Raw genomic sequence first — 18,169 nt, 5'->3', positions numbered from 1 at the left:
CACTCTCTGATGTTGCCAATAACACTTGGCTTTCCTCTCACTCTAAGCACTTTGTTCAGTTGTTTCTTTCAGCAGGTTTATGGTCAGCATGCAAAATAGTTTGTGTTTCTATGGATCCTCCAGCATAGCAAACTAATTCAAGGGGTTTATTGGAAGCAGAATTTAACTAAATAAATTAAATTGTTATTTGCTCCGAAAAATGTTTAAAAGCTTGATTTTAAAAAAAAAAAAATAGACCCTGAAGGGATTCTCAAAGGAAGAAAGATGGGGAATAAAAATCTAGACCTTTCAACCTTAAATCTTACACAATACTGTGATGTAATATTTGTAGATGTATTTGGGAGATAAATTGGTAAAATTAGAGTAGGTTACATACATACACATATTTTAAAACAGGTGTTGTTTTAAATACTGAAGAATCATATTCAGTGACTTTATGGAAACTATGGAGAATGCTATGCACATTTCACAAGTAGGTGCTAATTGAAATGATGTCATGAAATAAATGGACTGGAGACAGGTCGTCTGTGTTGAACATTTTTACAAGACTTCTGACCTATCTGCAAAGTGCTCACTCAAAGGTCATTGAGACGTTTGTTTACCAAAAACAACAGATGGGAGCAGAAGACTAACTCCTGTTGTTTGCTGGAGAAGGATGTGGCTGGCAAAAAGAGAGATAGAGAGACTAAACAGTCACAGTTGAAACAAGCAGGAGAAGCTGGTTGGAACTGAAACAAAAGATCCAGAGCGGCAGATGGCTGGAAGTGCTATCTGTCTGATGTTTCTCTTGGAATAAGTGCTACAGAAAGGAACTCTGGTAGCCTGAAAGAAAGAGGTTATCATCTGGAGAACCCTGATGGGGCAACTTTCATCAGCAAGACATTGAGGTGACTAATGGTGGTACCTCAGTTGTGGAAATCCTGGAACAACAAATCTCTCTGCAAACCTACAAAAACCTTCCTGAGCGGTAAACATTTACCTTACGAGCACCAAAGCCTGGTGAACTTTATACATGTTAAATTCTGTGCATAGTATATGAATTGCCTGCAACCAGAGAACTTGGAAGAAGAAGTGAGATTGAACTGTGAACCAAAGAACCTTTCTTAAATTTACACACACATTACATACACGTGTGTTTAGAATTAAAAGGGAGTTAAGTTGGGTCAGTTAAGTTAATAGAGATAAGTTAAAATTTGATTCTTTTTTCATGTTTAAAGATATTTAAAAACAACTTGTTTAAGTAATTACTTGTCTTGGTGAATGTCTATTGCTGCTGGGTTTTGGGGTCCTTTGGGCTCATAACAAATACTGATAATAGAGTAATTTAATTTAATGGTTGGAAAAGGTGAGAATTGGGAAAAAAAACCCATCATCTCAGAGGATCATAGAGCTGGTTGAAGTTACAGAACTCAGGAAGAACAAGGATATTTTTGAAATTTAGAGTGAGAACTTTAGGATTGTATTGTTATTTAACCTGCTTAAGTGACCGCAGATATGGCAAATAACAGCAGGTTAATGACCAAAACAAAATTGCTGGAAATATTCAGCATGTCAACCAGCATCAATGTGGAGAGAAGCTAGGTTAGTGGTCCAGGCGAGGACCCTTCATCAGAAGTGACGAAGTGAGAAGACAAATATGTTTTAAGTTGCAGAGGGGAGGTACAACAAATGAAATGTCTGATGAAATGTAGACTAAAATTTCATCTTTTCAATCATCTGTGTTTCTCTCGCTGTGAATGATTAAGTTAAAAACAGCTTAAGTTTACACAGGTAGAATGAGAGGTATCAAGAACTACAGCAGCAACAACACATTTCATTTGCATAACATTTCAAGGTAGAACATTATCCAAAGATAATTCAGAGAAATGGTGCCAAAAATAGCAAGCAACATTAAGAAGTATGAGGGCAGGTTGGGTTAAAGAGCTGGGTTTTAAGGACAATCCTGACAGAAAAAAGAACTATAGAAAGAGGAAAGGTTGAGTCGAGGGAGATCCAGAGGTTTGAGGACTTGACCACAGAAGCAGTGGATACCAAAAGTAAATGGATTACTTTTTGAGGTGACGAATTGGCAGAATTTGAGGAAAGGCATAAATCTTGAGTAGGTAAGCAACAGAAAATTATAGAAATGACCACAAAAGGAGTTGAAAGAAAGGAAGAGCACTGTAACATTGGCATTTGTTGAACCTGGAGTTGTCATTGGTAAGCAAGTACAAGACTGATGGTTGAACAGGTACAGGGGAGTTTTTCAAATTGAAGAACTGTGGAGGTGGCCTGGTATGTTTTGGCATGATCAGCTCAAATTTTGAATGCATGACAAAGGGTTTCAGCAGCAGATGAACGGAGGCAGGGGCAAAATTTGGGGAATTTTAAAGAATAGAAATTGGCACAATTTCCTTGTTAAACTTGGTATCCATACTCACATAAATATTCAGATGTTAAATTCAAGGAACAGTAAACTGTGGGCCCTTTGATCCATGATGTTGTGCTGATGTATAAAAATCTTCTACATGATCAATCAAATCCTTCCCTCCTTCACAGGTGATAACCCTCCATTTTTCTTATATCCATGTGCCTATCTCAGAGCTATTAAATATGTATATTGTATCAGCCTACACCTCCACATCCTAAACACTCGCCATTCTCTGTGTTTAAAAAAAACTATCTCTGACATATTCCCTAAACTTAAACGGATGTCCTCTAGTATTGTCCATTGCTGACTTGGGAAAAGCTGCTGGTTAACTATGGCTCTCATAATCTTACACACCTCTAAATTTCCCATCGCTACTGTTATGAGCCCAGAGGACCCCAAAATCCAGCAACAATAGATATTCACCAAGACAAATGGTTACTTAAACAAAGTTGTTTTTAATTATCTTTAAACATGAAAACAGAATCACACTTCAACTTATTGCTATTGACTTAACTAACCTAACTTAACCCCCTTCTAATTCTAAGCGCACGTGTATGTAATATGTGTGTAAGTTCAGAAAAGTTCTTTGATTCATAGTCCAATCTCACTTCTCATTCCTCCAAGTTCACTGGTTGCAGGCAATTCTTATACTGTGCACAGAATCTAACATTTATAAAGTTCACCAGGCTTTGGTGCTTGAAAGATAAATGGTTACTGCTCAGGAAGGTTCTTGTCAGTTTTTAGAGAGAGATTTGTTGTACGCTATACACCCACAACTGATTCCTTTTCAATCAGCCACTTCATTGTCTTGCTGATGAAACTTGCCCCATCAGGGTTCTCCAGATGATAACTTCTTTCTTTCAGGTCACCACAGAGTTCTTTTTTGTTTCTCTTATTCCAAGAGAAACATTAGACAGCCAGTCCTCTCCTCTTACATGAACCACAAGGGCTTTGACCAGGCTGAACTAAGCACTTAGAACCTGTCTTCCAAATTGGGTTTTCCATAAGCTCGCCAGCTTGTCATGTTCCAGTCCCAGCTGCTGTAACTGTCTGTAACACTCGAACTGATCTCTCTCTCTCTCTCTCTCTCTCTCTCTCTCTCTCTCTCTTCTCTCACACACACACACACAGAGAAAGCTTGTTTGACTCTGCTTGCAAAACCACATGACCCTCTTAGAACAGCAAGTTCCCTTCCAGACAGAATGCGGCTCCAACACAAGCTCTTTCACCTGTTGCCTTTTTGTAAACAACAATCCATTAGTGATGTCTCTTGGGCACTCTTCAAAGCTTTTGCAAAGGCTCTGAGGCCCCGACATGTCTAGCATTATCAGAGTTCCAGTATTTTAAATAAGATGTGTTTTAAAGTGTTTGTATGTGACCTACACTAATAAACCTTGCCCCAATTTATTTCCCAAAAACCTATCTATATTCTGTCACACTACAAAGAGAAAAGCTCGCTTCAGTTTTTTTCCCCAAAAGAAATGTTCTCCAATCCAGACAGCATCCAGGTAAATTTCTGCACCCTCTCCAAAGCCTTCAGGTTTTTCCTATAATGAATAGGTGACCAGAACTGACTATGAATATGCAGTGTTTTGAAAGAAAGTAATTGTATTTGAAAAGGAATGGTTTTGACAGTTTTGATTGTCTTTAAAAAGTTGCTGAATAATTCTCAAGTTACATTTTTTATTGATAGATTACAGGAGTTGAAGTAACCGCAAGTGCAATGGGAAATGTTGTTGGTTCTGTCCCTATCACTACACTGGGAGCACTACAAGCTGGACTCGATCCTTCCCTAACAGCATTAGGACTAAACTCTCAACCCCCAACAATGGGAAATGTTGACCCTTCCAAGATTGAAGAAATTAGAAGAACTATTTATGTTGGAAACTTGAATTCACAGGTAGTTTATTATGCTGGTAAAGCTTTCAAGCTGTTGAGTCCTTTTTCTTTTTATACTGTTCTGTTCCTGGAAAAATTAAATGAATAATAGCTTAAAACATTACAACATAATACAGGTCCGTCACCCTACGATGTTGTCCCAACCTATGTAAATCTCCTCCACAACAATCATCCTTCCCCCTCACACCCGTAACCTGATCTAATTGTATTTCATTGTAATGATGGCTGACAGTTGATTGCAGTTTTGGAAGCATTAAATTGTAGTAAGTGATAGCTCTGGTTACTTTTTTTTGTGGAGTATATATTGCCTAAGGTTTCCCACTTTGGATCATTATGATTGAAGGTGGCATGTGGTAATAAAAAGGAAACTTTGTAGAACACAATAGATTATCTTGTAAATTCAAGAACAAACAATTTGAAATGATAAGTTCTGTGAGAAAGTCAAAGATAAACAACAAAAGAATATTTTTCTTCAGAATGACTGTTGAGAATTAATAGGCTTATCAACAATATTGAAAATTTTAAAAAAAATTATAGCTAAGCATACAAAATATCAGAGTCTACAGATATGAATCTCAAAAAATACCGACCAAAAATTGAGCAATTCAGAAAAAAAGGGGACTTCAAGAAGGTAGAATTACAGAGCTGGGTCATTATGTTGTACTTTTGCTGAACTTTGATCAGATGGTGCTCCGCATAGCCAAGAGATCTTTTCTACATCCCCGAGTCTTTCTTCTCTACTTGGATTCTCATCTTTTATGTACTAGGTGGCATCTTTCCATTAAATTATAACAATAAAATGTTTAATTTTATTAAATTTTTCTGGAGGTAAAGCGCAACTAATCAGCATGTTTCATAATCCTTTAGAATCATAGAACAGGACTGAACAGAAAAAAGCCCTTCAGCCCATCTAGTCCAAACAACATTTAACTGCATTTTGTCCCATTTGATTTGCACCAGGACCATGGCCCTCTATGCCCCTCCCATCCATGAACCTATCAAATCTCTTAAATGTCAAAATCGAACCTATATCGAAGACCTCTGCTTGCTCTGAGTTGGAAAGGTTCCCTTTAAACACTTCACCTTTCACTCTTTTTACCCATTTACTCTTGATCTTGTCTCATCCAACCTCTGGAAAAATTCTGATTGTATTTACCCTATCAAAACTCCATATATTTTGGTATACCTCTTATCAGATTTCCTCATTCCTCAAACCTCCAGGGAATAACGGCCTTACCTGCTTAATCTTCCTCTGTAACTCAGGTCTTCAAAGCCCAGCAACATCCTTGTATATTTTCTCTGCACTCAGCAATTGTCCTAAAACGCAGAAATGCTGAAGGAACTCAGCAGGTTTCACAGTATCTATAGGAGGTAAAGATAAATAACTGATGTTTCAGGCCTGAGCTCTTATAAGTAAAAAGCAGGCAGGTGCCTGAATTAAAAGGATGGGGAGAAGGAGAAAAAGGGCAAGGGAAGTGCACAGACAACATATAAATGGTGATTATTGGACATGGATAGGACAGGAGAGGAAAGATGAGAATTGATGGGGGAGGGAGTGGCTCTGTGAATTCAGAATTGGAGGAAAGGAGATGGAAAAGAAGAGTGAGACAGAGCTAGAGGAAAGGAGAAATAGAGATAAATTGGGGGATGGATTAATGGAAACAGGAGAAGTCATTGATGATACCATCCGGAATACGAGGGTGGTCCCGGTCTGGGAGTGCATGAGACCATTGACAGACAAATCGGTATGGGAATGGGATGGTGAATTGAAATGGGCTTCTACTGGGAGATTCCCGCAATTGTGGCAGACGACAACGACGCGATCTCGCAGCCTGGGTTCAGCCTCTCCACTGCAGAGCAGACCACATTGGGACCACTGGTCACACCAGTCAACTACTGGAGACCTTTAAGTGAAATGCCACTTCACCTGGAAGGACTGCCCTGGGCCTCGAACGATGGTGAGATGGAGGTGTCGGTGCAAGCACTTACTGTGGTCACAGGAGTAGGTGCTAGGTGAAGTTCAATCTGTGAGGTGATGCATTTTGGAAGATCAAACCAGAAGACAGAGCACAGGGTTAATGGTCAAATACATAACAGTGTGGAGGCACAGATGAACATTGGAGTCCAAATCCATACATCTCTCAAGGTTGCCGCACAGGTTGATAGGATAGTTAAAGCATATGGGATGCTGGTCTTTGCTAATGGGGGATTGAGTTCAAGAGTATTGTGTTCATTTCTGGTCAGGAAGGATGTGGTAATTGTGGTCTCATTAGTGATTTGTAGAGTTGTAACATGACCTCCTGACTCTTGAACTCAATCCCCCATTAGCAAAGACCAGCATCCCATATGCTTTAACTATCCTATCAACCTGTGCGGCAACCTTGAGAGATGTATGGATTTGGACTGTGCTCTGTCTTCTGGTTTGATCTTCCAAAATGCATCACCTCACAGATTGAACTCCACCTGCCACTTTTCTGTCCAACTCTACGTCCTGTCTATATCCTTTTTTTAAAAAATTTTTAATTTTTCACACTATAAACCATATTGACCAAGATACATACAGACAATTTTTTTCTTGAATATATACAGTGTCATTTTTTTCCCCCCCTCCCTTCCCTCCCTCACCCACTTTCCCATTTATTTGTTCAACTGTCTATATCCTTTTGTAACATTCGACAACCTTCAGCACTATCCACAGCTCCTCCAACCTTTGTCTCATCAGCAAACCTACTGACCCATCCTTCCACTTCTTCATCTAGGTCATTTATAAAAATCACAAAGAGCAGGAATCCCAGAACAGATTCCTGCAGAACTCCAGGCAGAATAATTTCCATCTACTACTACTCTCTACTTTCTATGTGCAAGCCAATTTTTAGGGTTAGACCAAAGTCCCACTGATCCCATCCCTCATGACTTTATGAACAAGTCTTTCATGGGGAACTTTGTCCAATGCATTACTAAAATCCAGATAGACCACATCTACTGCTCTTTCTTTATCAATTTCTTTTGTTACTTCCTCGAAAAACTCAATTAGGGTCCTGAGGCACGACCTTCCCTTCACAAAGCCATGCTGACTATCCTTGAGTAGACTGTTCTTCTTCAAATATTCATAAATCCCATCTTTAAGAATCCTTTCCAATAGTTTGTACACCACTGACGCAAGACTCTCCAGTCTGTAATTCCCAGGATTCTTCGTATCACCTTTTTTAAACAAGAGGAGCACTTTTACCATTCTCCAATTCTACAGCATCTCCACTGTGGCCAAGGAGCACTCAAAGATCATAGCCAATGCCCAGTTAGCTCTTCCCTCCCTTCCCATAGCCACCTGGGGTATATCGTGTCCAGTCCCACGGACATGTCAATCCTGATGTTTTTAAGATAGAACGCCATTGGATTCTTCTTAATCCTACTTGCCAAGGCCTTCTCGTAGAGACCTCCTGAGTCCTTTCTTATGTTCCTTCCTTGCTACTATACAATTCACATGATCCCTTCCTGTTTCCTGATAACTAAATCTAATGTATGCTTCCTTCTTCCTCTTAACTAGCTGTCTTGTTTGTCAACCATAGTTCCCTTTTCCTACCACCTTATCCTTGTTTCATTGGGACAAACTGATCCTGAACCCAGTGCAAGTAGTCCCTAAACATCCTCCACATCTGTACTTTCTTTCATGAACATCTGTTCTCAATTTACTCTCCCTAGTTCCTACCTCATCCCATCATAGTTAGCTCTTCCCCAATTGAACACTTTCCCATGTTGTATGCTATGCTAAAGCTCAGGGAGTTGTCACCAGCACTGAAATGCTTCCTTTCTTTCGGAAGCAGGAGAGACTTAGCAGGTCAGGTAGTATCAGTGGAAAGAAATTGGCAGTCAGTGTTTTGGGTTGGGTTCTTTTTTACAATCATAAAAAGTGGGCTGCAAGAGAAATGCTGGGAAGGAGCCAGTGATGGGAATAAAATGAGATTAGGAGCAAATCTTTCGCTGCTCTAAGTTCTATTTTCAATTCCTTTTCTCTGTCTAAGCTTTTATTCACTGTTCCTTTTGGCTGATTATCCATTTTTAAATTATTCTGCGTAGCACAGTGGGGTATTTTTTGATTTTAGAGGCACAATGTTTAATTTCCATGGATTTTCATGTTACCTGAAAGAACCTCAGTTCCAATTTGATTGTTGGAATTGTTGCATATGCAAATTAAATGAACAAAATACCTTTTTGAGCTGTCAGAATAATATATCAAAAGCCTACTGTTTGAGGAATCAAAACTTAGGTTTTAAATCATAAAAATTAAACCATAAGAAGGTTTTTGCAATGTATGGCATTAACTTCCTCAATAAAAGCTGTTCTTCCTTCTCCCTTTTCACTTCTGAATTATTCTTCTTTATTCACTCACAGCTCTGGTGATTTAGTTGGGCAGCTTCATGGCAGGATCAAGGTTCCCAAAAGGTTGAATTGATCGTAAAAGGAAGGCATTTATTTCGCAAGGACTAGGTTATAAAAGCAAGGATGTAATGCTGAGGCTTTATAAGGCATTTGCCAGATGATACTTGGAGTATTGTGAGCAGTTTTAGGCCCCACATCTAAGCAAGGATGTGCTGGCATTGGAGAGGAGGTTTATGACGATGATCCCAGGGATGAGAGGGTTAACCTATGAAGCATGTTTGATGTCTCTGAACCTGTACTTGCTGGAGTTCAGAAGGGGGATCTCATTGAAATCTACTGAATGTTGAAAGGGCGAGATAGAGTGAATGTGAGAAGAAGATGTGTCTAGTAAAGGGAGAATCTAGGTCCAGAGGACACAGCCTTAGAATAAAAGGATGCCCCTTTAGAGATGACAAGATATTTCTTCAGCCAGAGAGTGGTGAATCTGTGGAATTCATTACCACGTTCAGCCATGGAGGCCAAATCTTGGGTATACTTGAAGTAGAGTTTGATAGGTTCTTGATCAGTAAGAGGGTCAAAAGGTTATGGAGAGAAGTAAAAAGAATAGGGTTGGGTGAAAAAATACATCAGCCCTGATTTGAATGACGGAGCATGGCCTAATTCTGCTCCAAGGCCTTATTATTTGCATGTCACTTTGTAAGATTGCTGAATTATATATATTGCTGTGTCATCCAGTCCTCTTATTAGAGTAATATTAACTCTTTTTCTTTTAAGACAACAACAGCAGACCAGCTACTTGAATTTTTCAGTCAAGTGGGTGAGGTGAAATTTGTACGTATGGCTGGAGACGAGACACAGCCAACTCGATTTGCCTTTGTGGAATTTGCGGAGCAGCCTTCTGTTCTACGAGCCTTAGCCTTCAATGGAGCCATGTTTGGAGACAGGCCTTTAAAGTAAGTTTTGATTTTGTTTAGAAACTGGGCTTACTGGAAGCACATTTCCAAAGTTTGATTTTATGTCAGAATCTGGAAAAATATTTGTGGATACAGTACAAAGGCTCTGATTATCCGAAATGATCGGAACTGGGTATGTCGGATAGACTTTTTTTTCAGATAACTGATCTTTTTTTTAAAAAACAGCACAGTAGCAACAGCAAATCATTTGTATCAATGTTTAATTCTCACCAAAATGTTTAATTCTAACATATAAATAATAATAACATAACAATTTACAGCACGGAAACAGGCCATTAGGCCCTTCTAGTCCGCACCGAACCAAACACTCCTCTCACCAAAAAAATGACCTCCCAGCTGCCACCGTTGCTGATCCCCGGGGAGGCTTCCTGGGTCGGTGGAACACTCACTGGCGAGTCGGCAGGCTCCTGTCTCCCTGTTCACCAGAGCACCCAACGCACAAGCCTCAACTCCAAATCCTCCTGTAGGCTTGCCACACACGCACACCGGGGATCCGGTGTGGGTGTGCGGTAGTAGGCCAAGGGGAAAGTTCAGAGACGGTGTTCCAGTTGTTATGAGCCCAGAGGACCCCAAGACCCAGCAGCAATAGATATTCAACGATAAATGGTTAGTTAAACAAAAGTTGCTTTTAATTATCTTTAAACATGAAAGCAGAATTATACTTTAACTTATCCTATTGACTTAACTAATCTAGCTTAACCCCCTTCAAATTCTAAGCGCATGTGTATGTAGTGTGTATGTAAGTTCAGAAAAGTTCTTTGCTTCACAGTCCAATCTCACTTCTCGTTCCCCAAGTTCACTGGTTTCAGGCAATTCTTATGCTGTGCACAGAATCTAACATTTATAAAATTCACCAGGCTTTGGTGCTTGAAAGGTAAATGGTTACTGCTCAGGAAGATTCTTGTTGGTTTTCAGAGAGCGATTTGTTATACGCTGGACAATCACAACTGATTCCTTTTTAATCAACCATTTCAGTGTCCTGCCAAAGAAACTTTCCCCCTCAGGGTTCTCTACAGAGTTCCTTTTTGTTTCTCTTATTTTAAGAGAAACATTAGACAGCCAGTCTCTCCTCTTGCATGAACCACAAGGGCTTTGACCAGGCTGAACCAAGCACTCACAACCCATCATCCAAATGGGGTTTTTCCACAAGCTTCCCAGCTGCTGCTGCTGACTGTAGCGCTGCAAAACTGAATTCTCTCTCTCTCTCTCTCTCTCTCTCTTTCTCTCTCTCTCTCTCTCTCTCTTTCTCTCTCTCTCTCTCTCTCTCTCTCTCTCTCTTTCACTGAGATAAACTTGTTTTATTCTCTCTGCTTGCAAAACCACATGACCCTCTTAGAACAGCAAGTTCCCTTCCAGACAGAATGTGGCTCCAACACAAGCTCTTTCATCTGTTGCCTTTTGTAAACAACAATCCATTAGTGAAGTCTCTTGGACACTCTCCAAAGCTTTTACAAAGGCTCTGAGGCCGATGTGTCTTGCATGAGCAGAGCTCTAGTATTTTAAATAAGATGTATTTTCAAGTGTTTGTATGTGACCTACACTACAAACCTACCATATTTTATAAAACATATCTATTTACAGTGTGCCAAGGAGGGAGGGAAGGAGGGACGGGGATAGGAGGAAACGAGAGTAGAGGGAACACCACTGAGCCCGAGGTCCTGCCCCTGCCTGGAAGGCCTCTCTCCTTGATAATGCCGGGATAAGGGTTTCTGGGAGCTGGGAGACAGTGGTACGCTGTTTGAAAGGGAGAGTTGGAGAGAAAAGTTAATGCAGGAAGGTAAAGAAGGAATAAAGAGAGAGAGAGAGAGAGAGGGGAGGGAGTTACCTGAAATTAGGACAATTGTTATTCTAATTTTGTCGAGTGAATTCTTTTTCAAACCTCTTGGAAAAAAAAAATTTCAGGCTCCGATAAAAGGTTGGATAAATGAGGATTTCTGATTTGTTTCAGATATAATTTATCCGAAGTTTTAAAAATTTTTCAGATAAATTAGGACTTTGGAGAGTCCGATTTCGGATAATCAGAGTTAAAGCCAACACGATTGCGTAGCATTTAGTTCACTCAACGTTTTTGCAATACCACTTCAAATCTGCCCCTGTCTATAAGGAGTTTGTATGTTCTCTCTGTGTCTACATGGTTTTCCTCCGGGCATTTGCTTTCTTCCCAACCATCAAAACGGAATGGGGGTTGTGGGTTAATTGGGGTATTTGGGTGGGACTGGTATGTGGACCTGAAGGGCCTGTTACTGTGCTGTATGTTTAAATATTTTTTTTTAAAATCCTATATAATTTTAATTAAGTAGGGAAGTGCAGATGTTGCTATTGTAGTGCAATACACAAAAGTGCTGGAGAAGCAGTAAAGGATAACAAATGTTTAAGGCCTATATTTCTTATAGAAGCTACATTGCCTGCTGAATTTCTCCAGCACTTTTGTGTGTTATATAATTTGGTAATTTTTTTCCCTTTAATTATAATTTATATACTGTATTTTAATTTGTAAAAAAAAACAGCTGGAACTACATTATCTACAGAAAGTTATCGTAGATTCTGGTGATGTTATTACATCAGAAATTTGTGGTCATCATAATATCATGGCTGCAGTTGATAGAAATGAATCTGATTTGGATTTTGTTGGTTTATACATCAGTGTTACCAAAACAGCTGGTAAAATTATCGTCCCTTTTGCAATGTTGGGTCATTAATGTACACGTGAACATGCAAACTGAACGTTGATTTAAAACCTTCCATATAAAAAAAATTGATGCAACTACAACAGTTATTACAGTTTCAAAGTGTCAGTGGACTTGACCTCCAACCTTCAGCGTGAAGTGGAAACATTTGGATGGGAAATCCTGTACTCCCAATAGCAGCCTATCCCAGGGTACTATAGTACTAACATTTTTACTGTAAACTCTTCGTGTCAAACAAGTTTCCCACTTAGTCAGTGAAAATCATCCTGCAGTTTTAGCATATGAACTGCAGGACATTGTTACTCATGCTATTTAATCTTTGATGTGTAAAACATGGAAGTTTACTGTCTTTGAACTATCATCAAAAAACTTGATACTCAAAATCATGCAAGGAAATGCGCTGTCTGTGTAATTTATATATTATTGTCCAAGCACTAGAAAAGTGCAGTTGATTTGTAAAATTTTTTTTTTATTTTTCACACTGTGAACCATATCAACCAAATATAAACAGTGGCATTTTCTCCCTTTTTTTCCCCCTACCTTCCCCCCCCCACACCCCCCCCCCGCTTCTCACCCCCCTCCAAAACCAATAAACATTCAACATATACAATACAATAAACCCATTAAACAATGTCATCACACAATGAAAAAAAACAAGAAAAAATGTCATCGACTTTTACACACTGGATCAAGTCATTTTGTCTTATCATTTTAGGGGGTGGAGGTCCATGGTAGGCCCTCTCTGTTGTGTTCCATGGTTCCCAAATTTGTTCAAATACTGTGACTTTATTTTTTAAATTATATGTTATTTTTTCCAATGGAATACATTTATTCATTTCCATGTACCATTGCTGTATTCTCAGGCTCTCTTCCATTTTCCAGGTTGACATTATACATTTTTTTGCTACAGCTAAGGTTATCATAATAAATCTTTTTTGCGCTTCATCCAGTTTGAGGCCTAGTTCTTTACTACTTTTATTACTTAGAAGAAAAGTGCAGTTGATTAAAGGTGACTAATTGCTTTAGTCCATCAAGTCATTTGATCAACTGCTTGTGCTTAAAACAGGGGCAAATTATATTTTGGCTTTAGCTTTGACCAAGTATATTTCCGGCATTTTATGGTAACAGTTAATGTGCTCAGTGGACTTGAGAATTCCAGACTAGACAATCTATTGTGTTAAATCACTGGATACATTTTCAATTTGATCAAATTACTTTGTTGCATGTTTTCAAAATGAAAGTTAAGCTCCACTCTTAGGTTTTGGTGAGAGATAAGGAGCTCTATCTGGAATCAGAAAAAAAAATCTGCAAAATTTAGGGACACAAGAGACTGCAGAGGCTGTAATCTGGAGGAGAAAAAAAATAAAGAAAGTCAACAGCATGGAAAAAAAGAATTGTTGCTTTGAAATACTGATGAAATTTCTTAGCTAAACCGTCGACAATTCTTTGCTGCTTGACCTATGGAGTTCCTCCAGCACATTGTTTATTGCTGCAAAATTCAGATATGTTCCTTATTAGGAATTAACAAATTTTCTTTTTTTTAAAAAAGTAAGGACTAGAAATATGCATGTTTCCTTGTATTTTAATGCAGTTGTTTGTATATTTGCCATTCAGAATCAATCATTCTAATAATGCGATTGTGAAGCCTCCAGAGATGACTCCTCAGGCTGCTGCTAAAGAGCTTGAAGAAGTGATGAAGAGAGTGAGGGAAGCTCAGTCCTTTATATCAGCAGTTATTGAACCAGGTAAAATAAATGGGAATGTAAAGAAGTAAATAATGGATTTTCATGCTGGAGACATGAAACTCAACATTTCTATCCACAACCTCTATTTAGCTGAATGCTTGTTTACATTTTAATGACTGATATTTCAATTAGAACTACAAATCATAATTACATATAATATCTCCCCAAACTGGATTAATTTTAAATTGAATGTCTACTTTAAACTGCTTTCTGAGTCATGCAACAGGGAACAAGCACTTCGGCCAAATAGTCCATGCCAACTAATATCATATTTTGGGCTAATCCCATTTGCTTGCACTTGATCCATATCCCTCTAAGCTCTTCTTATCCATAAATCTGTCCAAATGCCTTTTGAATGTTGTTATTGTGCCCACTTCCACAGTTTTGTCTGGCAGCTCATTCAAGATGCGGACCATATTCTGAGTGAATAAAATTCCCCTCAGGTTTCTTGTAAATCTTACTTACCCCGTTAAGTTCTAGAATCATTAGTAAAAAGTCAGTGAGCATTCACTTTAGCCAATCCCTTCATGATTTTGTAAACCTCCAAGATCACCCCTCACTCTAGGGCACTCATTCTCAATTGGGGCCATATGACCTCCCTGCGGGGGAGAGAGGGGTGAGGTGGGGGGGAGAAGCAGCACATGGTTTGCCATGAGGATGTGCGCCGCCACAACATAAAAATTTATTTCCTGTTTTGGTGTTTTCCAGTTAAAATGTTGTTAGGTTAAAAGACGCAATAGAACATATAAAGTTAGACAATTATGAGTGATCCCCTGAACATATCAACTGGCACGCACTGTTCTGTCTAAGCTGTGCATGTGCCCATTTTTTGGAACCGATGCACATAGGAATGTAATGTATGCATAAAAGGATAGTTACCCAGTTCAAAGTGTAGAATAAAATCTGAACTAAATATGTAACTTTGTAGAATGCAATGATACTTGTATTAAAACATGCCAATATAGTTTTATTAGCCGTGAAAGAGAGGCTGTGCCAAAATGATCTTGAAACAATTTCAAGTTTACATTTGCACAAGCATTCAGTGCGCACATCCTTTTGTCACAGGAAAGAAAATTTGCACAAAAGATTTTTGCACACACTGACTAAAAATTAAAGGGAGCTTTGCTGGAATGTAATTCTTTTCACTTTTGTAAAGTTTTTCATACATGTTATCAGTTTATTTATTTAGAAACAAAATGAACAAAATCCAGTCACAAGCAAAAATTGGCAGCATAATTGTTAATTTTGTTTTCTCCTTTGGTCGTCAGTGTTAGTGTGCTATTCAGGGTCAACATCAAGAAAAGGAAACATGGCCCACAAGTAAATTAATTATAAAATGACAACTGTGTTTAGTTCAGTAGCTCTCTTTTTATTGCCACGACATATTTAATTCACACATTTCAAGTGAGATAGATATAATTTTTTAAATTTTCTTACTCAAGTGGCGGAAAAGGAAGATGGAGAAACAAAAAGAAGATCCCGATCTTATTCCCGGTCACGAAAGAAAAGATCTCGGTCCAGTTCAAAACAAAGGTGGGATATTAAAACAAATATAGTTTGGACCCAGCTGTGTAAACTCTCAAAAAAATTATGACCTGCATACAAACAGATGTGTTAAAGATAGAAATCCCCTCTTAAAACTGGTAGTTTACGAAGCTTTTGATATGGAAAGTGATGTTATTGTCACATCATGCATAGTGGTTCTCAATATATATTTGATAAGATGCAAGACTGGAACATTTTATTGTGTCAATGTATGCACTATCTCTTGACATGTATATAAATAGGACATGAAAGTTGCCATTCTTACTCTATTTAAAGATGCTACAGAAACAAATAAATGAAAGTTTATGATTAGCCTATTCAAAATGCTGATTTTGAATGTGGACTGAGCAAAAGCCTTGCCACTGTTTCATTTTAAGAAGGAAATTGATTTTTGTAGACAGCTTAACATAAGGAAACCCTTGGCATGATGTTGATTTTAGTAAGACATTTGTAATTATGTGATATGGTTCAACTCAAGTGCTTATTGGCATCTTTTGTGGCGCCTTTCTTGTGATCAGCATCCAGGAGTGGAAAGGATGCTGATCAACACTAAACAAAATGAAATTAACCATGACTTAATAGTCTTCTAATATTGTGGAATAGGTGGGGTTTACGGACTTCAAAAATATGTTTAAATATCAGGTAACAAATTTTACAATATTCATTTAATATTGATAAGCGAGCTAAATTCTAAGTTAGTCGGTGTTCACTTTATTCTGATCTTTTCATAATTGAGCTCAAATATTTGGATCCATCATTTGCTTTAAATACTATTTCAATGCAATTAATTTATTTTAAGGTATAATGGTTATATGATGGATGGGAAGAAGGCCATTCATCCCTTAGTGTATGTGCCACTAAAGGATAGTGAAATTTCCTCACCCTTTTGCCACTGTCCTGGAAATTATTTTCCGACAGACATTCGTCCATTAGCCAAACCCAGTGTTCTGTTTGAACCAACAAGGAAGTGAGTTCTAAAACATACTTTACGTAACAAAATGAAATGCTTAACTGCCCTTGTTTTGCCCAAAATTTTTAATCTGTCCTTGAACGATGTAAATAGGAATAACTTTCCTCTGTTTACCCCAGTAAAACCTTGTACATCTCAGACAAAACTCGCCATCTCCTTTGCCTCAAGAGAATAACCAGATGTAGCTAAAAATACCTTGTCCCTCGAAAAATCCTAGAAAAGGCAGTAGATTAAAAATACGCATTGCTACACTGGTCAATGTTCATATTAAATACCTTTGATTGACCATGTATTCTACAGTTTAAACATTTTTTGTTCATTTCATTGCACTCATTTCTTCTTTCTGTAAGTTGATTAGTTTATTTTGTGAATGACTTGGTCAGGTCTAAAGCAAGCAAAGCATGAAGTTAGGTGGAATAAGATTGGGAAATGGTTTCACCAAAACTCACTAGGCTGGCTACCATGTTGCAACTTGTCATGAATGCTATTTCCTACAGTAACATTTTAGTCATACTTTATACTAGTGTGAACAAATAGATTCCCGCCTGAAAACTGAGTGCTGTGATAAATTTCACAACTGCTAACCATCATGTTTTTTATTATCATTTCAATAGACTTTTTAGTATTTTGTGACAATAAGGAAACGTTCCTTCCTAGTCCCTGAACAAAGCACAAATATATTTAATGAATACTGCCTAATATTTTAATTGACTGTTCTGTGATGAACCCTGAATGAAGGTTTACATTAACAAAATAAAAGAGTTAAAAATCTGTTTTATGCAGCATACCTCTAATTGGTAAATAATAAATTAGCCTGCCATTTTGTGGTATTTTCTTTCCCTTAACTGCAGCTGGAAGTAACTTGCTGAAACATGATACTCAGTGAGTACGATGGCGTTATGCAGGCTACCTCCATGAACTCAGAATGGCTGATCTGATGATACATGTGAGAGAAATTACAGGTTGTTGCTTGTCTTTTTTTCCAAGATCTTGAATTAGCCACAGTAAGCGTGACTTAATTGAATTGTTTGAAACTTGCATTCAAGTTCCTTTAATAGTAATTTTAGTGGCGGAGCTTTTTAAAATGGGCTTAAAATAACAAAGAAATCAAGAGATTGTAGGAGTGTCTCGTATAAGTAGGCAAAAGAATGAAAAAACGTTTGGAAGTATTAATGAACAGCAAATGAAGCAGTTACAACGACAAGCTATTGAATATAGTTTCCTGTGCCGTGTTGATTCTATATTTTCCCTAACAATGAATATTAAGTATTTCACCTGTATATTCCAAATACACTGCCAATAACTGGGATAAATTCCATTTTCAGTGGCTTCCAATCAGTTATTTGTTAGTATGATATAAAATGTGAAACAAGGAAAACTAATCACCAATATATACCTTCACTTTGTTTGCTGGCTATTGGAATTATGGATACTTCCCAAATCTTTATGTGAAATCCAATTTATATCTAAATCTTAGTTGGTATTTTGAAAATCTGCATGATTTAAATTAAGTTTACATGTTATCAGGGATAGCAAAATATAAAAGGTTTTAATTTGTATGG

At 38.0% G+C, this 18,169-nt stretch overlaps 1 protein-coding gene across 6 annotated transcripts in view; it reads left to right on the top strand.

The window, feature by feature from the left end:
- LOC138763992 (splicing regulatory glutamine/lysine-rich protein 1-like) overlaps positions 1-18,169 on the top strand; it is a 151,681-nt gene that overhangs the window by 45,716 nt on the left and 87,796 nt on the right. For 5 of the 6 annotated variants that reach the window (XM_069939134.1, XM_069939145.1, XM_069939126.1 and 2 more), the window contains exons 4-7: positions 4,104-4,310; positions 9,461-9,639; positions 13,962-14,092; positions 15,535-15,625. In XM_069939134.1, coding sequence (XP_069795235.1) covers positions 4,104-4,310; positions 9,461-9,639; positions 13,962-14,092; positions 15,535-15,625 — 608 coding nt within the window. The remainder of the gene's footprint in view (positions 1-4,103; positions 4,311-9,460; positions 9,640-13,961; positions 14,093-15,534; positions 15,626-18,169) is intronic. The other variant, XM_069939153.1, reaches the window with a different exon arrangement.

Source organism: Narcine bancroftii, chromosome 1 (assembly GCF_036971445.1).
Source record: "Narcine bancroftii isolate sNarBan1 chromosome 1, sNarBan1.hap1, whole genome shotgun sequence".
Classification (NCBI taxonomy): Eukaryota; Metazoa; Chordata; class Chondrichthyes; order Torpediniformes; family Narcinidae; genus Narcine; species Narcine bancroftii.
Note: the sequence above shows the minus strand (reverse complement) of the source record. Positions and strands in the feature narration are given on the sequence as shown.